Source organism: Nicotiana tomentosiformis, chromosome 8 (assembly GCF_000390325.3).
Source record: "Nicotiana tomentosiformis chromosome 8, ASM39032v3, whole genome shotgun sequence".
NCBI lineage: Eukaryota > Viridiplantae > Streptophyta > Magnoliopsida > Solanales > Solanaceae > Nicotiana > Nicotiana tomentosiformis.
This window is the reverse complement of record NC_090819.1, coordinates 109360717-109369668: the sequence shown is the minus strand read 5'-3', so window position 1 is coordinate 109369668 and position 8952 is coordinate 109360717. Positions and strand designations below refer to the sequence as shown.

The 8952-nt window shown below is 33.1% G+C and overlaps 1 protein-coding gene across 1 annotated transcript; it reads left to right on the top strand.

Annotated features, from left to right (window-relative positions):
• Nucleotides 1-2645: 2645 nt before the first annotated feature.
• Nucleotides 2646-8604, top strand: LOC104089983 (uncharacterized). Its single transcript, XM_009595007.4, has 2 exons — nt 2646-2980; nt 8302-8604. The coding sequence occupies exons 1-2, from the start codon at nt 2862-2864 to the stop codon at nt 8507-8509; spliced, it is 327 nt and encodes a 108-aa protein (XP_009593302.1). The 5' UTR covers nt 2646-2861; the 3' UTR covers nt 8510-8604.
• The last annotated feature ends 348 nt before the right edge of the window (nt 8605-8952 follow it).

The following is an 8952-nucleotide window of genomic DNA, read 5'->3' as shown; positions in this document are numbered from 1 at the left end:
ATGTATTTAGTGTTATGACTAAAAGTGCACCACTTTGTTAAAGTAAATGGACTGTTAGTGCTCCATGTGGAAGAATATGTATGACTTTGAGTCTTAAGCTAAAGATAATGTATGTTTTGGGGCTTTTTCAGTGTTATGACTAAAAGTGCACCACTTTATTAAAGTAAATGTACTATTAGTGCTCCATAGGCCTGTTGGTAATTGATACTTATATACAATAAGTATCAATTTTAAAAGATGTTGCGTGTACCCTAAAGAAACATATCTATCTATCTATATCTATACCATATTAAAAGCACGATGACCCTTAGCGAAATGTCGTTCGCCTTTTTACCCTTTTAAAATAAAGGTCACATTAGACAAAATAATCATTTGACATGAAATCAACTAAAATTTGGTTATTAAATATTTTCTTATTTGAATCATTTAAAATGTCCTAATATATTTAGAACTTTTGAAGTTTACAATAAATATTCGACTTTGACTTTTTTTACACCTTTTTACCCCAAAAAAACGTATCTTAGCTAAACCAATAGTTAGGAATTTGTATTTAATTTTAATTCCTTCAAAATTGCATAAGAAGGAATAGGTATCTGTTATTGTTATGAAAAAACATTTCTTGAAAAATTTGCTACTTATGACGCAGTAAAAGGAAAAAGAGCCTTTGAAAACTTTCTCTTCCTTTATGATAACCAAAAGATAGCAAAACAACATTCTATTGTTAATTTGATCCTTTGAAATATGTTCATTAACCCTATTTCTTTTATGTCAAAGTATCAAAATAATTTTTTTACGAAAAACAAAAAATATCCTAAATGTAAATATGATATACTATATCTTTTCAAGAAGGGACAAAATTATCCTCAAAGTGTTTAGCAATTCCTAATTTAAATAAAAAAAGACATATATTGAGTTTAATTACAATTTTATCTAATATGAAATATACTTACGAAAAGTAAAAAAAGTCCATTTACAAGTTAAAAGAAAAAATAAAACATTCCTAAATTTCTAACGTAAATAAAAGAAAAGTAAAAAAATTGCATTCCTAAAATTCATACATAAATAAATGAGAAAAATATGTTTTCAACTAGGAATTAGATTTTTTTTCAATTCCTAAAATCAAAGCTAAGTAAAGAGAAAAATATCTTTTCAACAAGTAATCAAATTGTAACTAAAGAGAAAAATACTTTATTAAAAAAGAAATTCTAATTACTTTTGTTATGGGATTTTTTTTCCGGAAAAATTGATCCTTATCAAATAAAAACTTAGGAGTTTTTTCTTAACCCTTTTTATTTATGTTTTGAATTTTAGAGATGTTATATTTTTAATTTGAATACAATCTAATTTCTTCTTAAAAGGTGTCAAGTTCATTCTAATTTGATGTAAGAAACGAACCATCCTTACTTTTCTATAAAATTATGGCCCTTAGTGAAATGTTATTCGCCTTTTTTGTAAAAACTGAAAACTATTTTCTAAAAGTGAAATGCTTTAGAAAATTGCTTTTCAGTTTTGTTTTTTCATTTTTTACAAAAACATTGCTTTAGAAAATTGCTTTTCAGTTTTTTTTTTAGTTTTTACAAAAATAATTGTTTAGAAATTATTTTTTAGTTTTTTTTAAAGCAATACTTTTCTAAAAACTGGAAAAAAATATTGTTTGATTTTTTCAGTTTTTAGTAAAAAACATTCAGTTTTTAATTGCTTTAGAAAATTGTTTTTCACTTTTTTTTAATTTATTTTTTACAAAAACATTGTTTTAGAAAATATTTTTTAGTTTTTTTTAAAGCAGTTTTTTTGTAAATAAATGGGAAAAAAAATATTTTCTTTTTTTTCTATTTTTAGTAAAAAAAATCAGTTTTTTTCAGTTTTTACAAAAAAAAAAATTGCTTTAGAAAATTGCTTTTCGGGTACCAAATAATGAGTCTTTTTAATTAATTAAGAGATATTTAGAATTGGCCAACAAGACGATGACACGTGTCCCTTCGTTTAAATGAGGGGTATATTTGAACTCAAAGTATGACTGCAAGGATATAGATAACCAATAATATAACGAGTGATATTGTTAGACCATTTTCGAAAGTACAAGGATATATTTGGACCTTTGCCGAAATCAGAATAAGAGAAAATAACAAAAATGGTCACTTATGTTTGGAGAAAAGTTTAAAATAGTCTCTTAAATTACCTTGCACAATTTTAATCCTTTAAGTTTGCCAAGATATGAGCATTTTTAGTATTCGTCAAGTATTTAACAAACTCTTATTGTTCATTTTAACGAGAATTATGAGAAAAAGAATGATTTAACAGATACTCGTATTCAGAGATGCATCCTTTGCAATTTCTGTTATATTTGATCTATTTCTAGTATTTGGTGCAGTTTTTTGAGGTGCTATTTCTATTATTTTTTAATCTATTTATACATTCTGGTGCAGTTTTAGGGATTTGAAGTTACTTTCCTAATGGTTATGGTTTATCTGTTTTTCGTAATTTTTGTTAAATAATTGAAGGATACTAAAAGTGCTCACGTTTCGTAAATGTAAGGGATCAAAATCGCTTAGGAGTATATTTAAGGGACTATATTAAACCTACTCCAGAACATAAGGTACCATTTTTGCCATTTTCCTTCGGAACAACCTCAACTAACTTTACTGCTCTTTCATCCTTTCTTCCTCCTTTCTCTGTAAGCAAATTCAATTTCCTCTCGGTCGTCGTCGGCGGACTGGTCGCCGACGCGGTCAGCTCTTCAAAAATTCCGTCAAATTGATCGGAGCATATTTGACGTACAGAAACACAATCAGAAACTCAATTATATTTGATAGATTGAGAAAGAGAAATAGAGAAAAAGGGAGAAGGGTGAGGGGGAGAGGATGATTACGAGATCGAATTTGGCGGAACAGCTGAGAGAGTATCAGATTCGATCCAAACATGATTGGGCTTCCGTCTCTTTCTTCTCCTCCACCTCCTCTAATCTCACTTCTTCTTCTAGGTATTGCATCACATCCTTTTTTGTTTTTTATTCAGTTCCAGTTTAGGGTTTATCGCTTTCACATAATGTCCCACTTTTGTTGGATTGACCTGTCTCTTTAGATTATCATTTTTCAGTCTGAATGATGAGATGCTCGTGGCTATTTGATTTAGAAACTTTTATCACTTTGAATTTTTCTAAAGGAATTTTTAGTTTGTCTAGAGATTTGTATATATAGAGAACCTAATCCCTGTTAGAAGTTTAATTGTTGAGTGTTGGAATGAAATGAACTTGAAAGTGCAAAACGGATATAGAGAATTCATATAACCGGCTCTAACTAGTTTGAGATTGAGGTGTCCTATTGTTGTTGTTGTCATTTGGCCTTTATTCTTGTAATTGAACCAAATTGGGCTTATAATCCAGAAAGATTAAATTTTTATATTGGTAAAGTGAAGATTTTGCGTGTCAATGTTCTCATGAAGGTATTGTTTGACTTGGCATGAAGCATCAGAAAGAAATGTAGACCTTTAGAACTTGTGGGCGTAAACATGCTATAGTGTTTGTGCGTCTATAAAAGCTTCTCATTTAGGATTAAATGGGAAGTTAAGTTTAAAGTTAATTGTTGCCAAATATAGAAACATGCCATTCTTTTTGGAAGGTCTAATTAGGAAATTGTGCCAAACAAATTGGAATGGAGGAGTAATATCTTTATGGCTAAGAATTGCAGCTTTTGAATGAGATGGATTATATTGATTTGGAAATGCCTATGTGTACAATCTGTCAGCAAATTGGTCATTGAGTTGAATTGTTCACTTTAAACATGTTATGTCATTGAATGCTAATTATGAAATCCCGATGTAATTTGGAATGTAGGTTAAGTTCTTAACTACCCATTTTCCTTCTTTACTACACCAGTGTACCTAGTAGAGATTCTATACCAATTAATTGTTGCATAGCTAAAGGGCAAGCAAGGTGAGATCCCATATGGTAGACATATCAGCACTATGGGAAGATGTACTGTCTAAAGAAATTGTCCATTCATCTCTACATGATCATATCACCTTTGTTCTCCAAGAGTTGAAACAAACTATGTGCTATGTGTCTTCCACTTTTCATCCTCAATATTCTCAATATGTCAACTTTCAGCACCCTAGAATAGCCACAATAACATATGCAGAGTATGACCTTTCTGTATTCTAGCAACCAAATAAGTACAGTTTAAAGGCACAAAGTAATCAACTTTGAGAAGGATAAAAAGGAGTTTCTAAAACTTCTTAAGCACTTTACTTGTAGATGAGCACAGTACCGTTTCTAAAGCTGCCCATTGTAGTTGGACTAAAACTGCACTAGTTATGCATACTATAAGGACTATTAGTGCTCCATATAATAGAACATGGATAATTTTGGTTCAAAGCTTAAACATAAGAGAATATTTTGGGATTTTTCTCTCCCCACAGTGATTACTGAGTCCCAGTTGTATCCATGTAAACACGTCTACATCCCTGTTATGCTCCCCCTTAGCAGGTATTGTAACCATGTTTCGAACGACAAGATGTTTTGCTTCCCAATTGCACATCCACCTAGTAATTCTATTGCTATTCCTATTGAGGTTGTATATGAAGTGAGGACGAGTAGTTGCTCTCTTGGACTTTGAAGCATCTCTTTTTTTGTTTTTTAAAGGCAGAATAGCCTATTAGACACTTGTACTTATTTCGGTTTGTCATCCCGGTCCCTTTACTCCACAAAGTTTCATGTAGACACTTTTAATTTATCAAAATGAGTGTTTCAAACCCTTCTAACAGTGTGTGTCTCTCAATCGCGCTATGTCAGAATCCACATCAGATAAAAATATGCCACATCATTTTTTATTTTTACAGAAAACGTAAAATAACCTTGACTTACCATTTTTCTTATTTGACTTTTCATTTATTTTTCTTTCCTTCCCAATCATCACTTTCTTCTTACTGCCCACCATATTCCGCAATGTTATCGTCGTAAAATTTCTCCAGCCACCATGAAACTCTGTTCCTTTTCTATTCCACTATCTATTCATCTATCCTATTTTTTAAAACCTCTCTCTAAATAGATTTGAGATTATATTTTAGCCAGAGAACATCTGTCAAATAAAGATAAAACAGATCTAAATTTTTTCTATCTCTTTCTTGTCTTCATTCTCACCCAAAACCCCATAAAACCTACCAAAATAATAAAAAACTTCATATTATCCTTCAAAAACTCATTGATGTTGGCCGAAAAATATTTCACGACGGCCGATGAAGAACCTCAATTTTGATGGTGGTGGACGACAGTTAAAAATGGAGGATGAGGAAGAGGAGGAGGCCAGTAGGGGATTTAAAAGTGAATTAGTGAAGTATTTTGATCTTAATAATTTTGTTTAATATCAAAGCTTAGTAAAGAAGGGACAAAATGAAGGGTTTTGAAGGGATGAATGGGGAAGAAAGAAGATACGAAGATGTAGGGTTGTTCATTTGGATCGGATATCCGAAATCCGAACCGATCCGTTCAATTTCGGATTTCGGTTGGATCGGATTTCCGATCTAATTCGGATTGGTATAATTTTAATACGATCGGAAATCCGAAACTATTAGGGCATGTATAAATTCTAAACTTTAATTCGGATAATTAGTACTTCCTTTATATTTTTCTCCAAGTTATTACCTTTAAAATTGATGGATTTAGCTATCTTGGCACCATAGTACTCTCAAAATTATATAAACATGATTTTTTCTTATTGTACTACCTCTTTTACACAGAAAATATACATATAAGTTTGCAACTTTGAGGCATAATAATCCGATCCGATTCAAACTTTAAAATCCGATCCATGCACTTCCCTAGGAAGAGGGGAATTGGGGGGGGGGGGGGGGGATTGCAGAAGGGGTTATGACGGAAAGGGTTAGGGAAGGGGTTGGTGCTTTGGGATTTTTTAAATTGCTTTTCTGTTTATTTTTATTGTTTCTTTTTTTTAAATGATTTTTTAATAACTTCTTTAATCAAAATAATTGATGCACGTGCTTTTAAGAGTGTGTAATCACGAATTATTTGACTCAGCAAAATAAATGTCATATAAGCTTGGTCAACGGTTAGAAGGGTTTAAAATATAGGTTTTGAAAAATTAAAAGTGACTAGATGAAACTTTGTAGCGTATAAGGAACAACAACAACCCAGTATAATCCCACTAGTGGGGTCGGGGAGGGTAGTATGTACGCAGACCTTACCCCTACTCTGGGATAGAGAGGTTGTTTCCGATAGACCCTCGGCTCTCTCCCTCCAAGAACTCCCCACCTTGCTCTTGGGGTGACTCGAACTCACAACCTCTTGGTTGAAAGTGGAGGGTGCTTACCACTAGAGCAACCCACTAGCGTATAAGGACCAGGATGACAAATCAAAACAAGTACAAGTGTTTAATAGGCTATTCTGCCTTTTTAAAATTATAATACTGGAGATGTAACACGAGGACTTCCCAGGGGATCACATCCTAATACTACTCTTACCCAAGCATTGACCATTGACGCATCTATAAGGAATAAAGCATCTATATCTAGAAAGCTAGTGCTCAATTTTTTTTTTTTTAATAAAGTAAGTGATTTCAATATATGGCATCAAGAAGATGCAAGAAGTACACGATTTGGCATTTTAGCTTACAAAAAATATTCCGGCTCCTATACATAATTGGCTAAGCCAGAGCTAAGGAACTAATGAAATCCAAAAAATGATCAATAAGTCTAGACCAACAAAACAAATTGGCAATACAAAGAGCCTTTAAAGAATCTATAGGAGTTGAGTTTCCATCAAAACATCTCTTGTTTCTCTCTGTCCAAATGCACCAGAAAATACAAGCAGGGACCATTGACCAGATTTTCCTGATGGCTTTATCAACTCTCCATAAACTCCAGCTTTTATAAGCGTCCTTGACTGTGTAAGGGGTGACCCATTTGAGACCAAAAAGGCAAAAAAACATGTACCATATGTTTGAAGCCATCTCACAGTGTAGGAGCAAGTGGCAGGTACTTTCAGCTTTCTTTTGACACATGTAACATCTGTTAGGTAACTGGAAGTTCCTTTTCATCAGGTTATCTTGTGTGAGGCATTGTCCAGGTGTAACAGATAACCTTTGGTGGCAGCTTGGTTCTCCAAATAAGTTTTCAGGGCCAGTTATCTATCATGGGATTACTAGAACAATCTGTTGATATCCCACCTTGACTGTGTAGATGCCTCCACCATGATTCCCCCATTTAAGTCTATCCACAGCTTGGGAGTTAACATTGCTTTGTTGTAGTCTTGCATAAAGGTCTAGCAGCTCGTTTATTTCCCAATCATGCATGTCCCTCAGTGCTAAATATTTTAATATGCATTCTATCGGTCTAAGTTCCCCTCATGTTGATTTGTATTGACTTCCACCCAACAATGACAACAAAAACTACTAATACGCTTTGTTCTCAACTAATTGGGCTGCTGTATGAATTTCTGTTTTCCAATTTTCTCTATTTGGTTCTTTTCTATTCTACTACTTAATTTAGATAAATTAGGACTTCTCTAAAATTGGTATACTCTATTAGATGCCAATCATCTTTCCAAAGGAAGCTTGTATTGGATCTTAATAGGGTTTTCCCTTCCAAGAGGTCTGAAACTCTTCTTCGTACACGAGAGGAGATTATTATGATAGAAAAGAACCGTGATTGAACTCGCATAATAATATTTATCAGAAAAAATCCTCAAGGAATCCATTCTTAAGCGGAAGAAGATAGAAACATCTCACATTCATATAGGACTTGATCTTCCCCCAAGCTTTTAGTTTGATCCTTTGGACGAGGGGAAAAGCTTAGGATTCCAAGACTGGGTTTTTTCTTTTTGACAGATTTCTTGAAAGACAAGTAAAATCACTAGCCCATATGGAGGCTACAAATGCTGGACTGGTAAAACTGTTTGAAATAGAGCTCCTTTACGATATTGTTGTCACTCGCGCACAATGAGCTAGATAAAGACATGAATGAATTGGATCCTTGCTGCTTGTTCCTAGAGCTACTTTGAAGTTGTGAACTGACACCTTTTGCTACTGATGAACTAGTACAGTGCCTGCCGGTTCACCTTAGGACTAATGTTTGATTTCCTTAACAGTTGTGATGTATAAGTATTATCTTTTACAACATAACATTATATTTGTTGAATGTATAAATTCATTGCATGAGAAGCAGTTTTGTTCATCTTCCCTCTAGAGTTCTTTTCTCTTTTCATATTTTCACTTCTGGCAGTAATTTTCAAATTGCCTTGTCTTGTGCCTTCTGTCCATCTTATTTCATTTTCCTATTCTGTTGATGCAGGGTGGATGTCGTCATCTTTGTGATATGGGAACTGGTTATTTTAGCATTTCTGGTTTTCTCTGCTGTTTCATTGTACTTCAGGCATCTAAAGCTTGCTTTCATCTTAGTATGTGTCACCTTGCTATTGCTTTTATGCCTGAAAATCACAAAGCAAGTTAGGTCGGCCCACAAAAAGAAGCGAAGGATGCTTCTTCCATTGTCGATGTAGAGACGTAGGAAGGTAGTGTTATTCTACTACAAGCGAACAAGTCTTTTTTCATGTAAATTACGAAAAATCTTGATCATTAATTTGGTCCTTTTTTTTTTTTTTTAAAATTTAAACATGATATGGAAGAAGAGACGAGCTGACTAAATGGTAAAGATGTTGGGGTAGTTTCACTTCATGATGGTTCTCCTGTCCTATACGTTAGGCGTTGAGGCCCATTGAAATTTCTTCTTGTAGGTTTATCCTCTGTTGTCAAATTTCCCTGTACCTTTTATTTATATCTAACTCTATTCAGTCACCAATTTTAGGGAATGCATCTAATTGATCAGATGCAAGAAATTTGGTATTCAAATTAATATGGTGCTTGATCGTTTTTTGGACTGTTGCTATATATACGAGGATATTTGTTTTTTAAGGTATTTTTTCCCATCAAAGCCTGTTTGCTT

Coding starts and splice junctions, on each gene's coding strand:
- LOC104089983 (XM_009595007.4), top strand. CDS start 2,862: ATGATTACGAGATCGAATTTGGCGGAACAGCTGAGAGAGTATCAGATT. Junction 2,981..8,301: donor AATCTCACTTCTTCTTCTAG/GTATTGCATCAC, acceptor CTGTTGATGCAG/GGTGGATGTCGTCATCTTTG.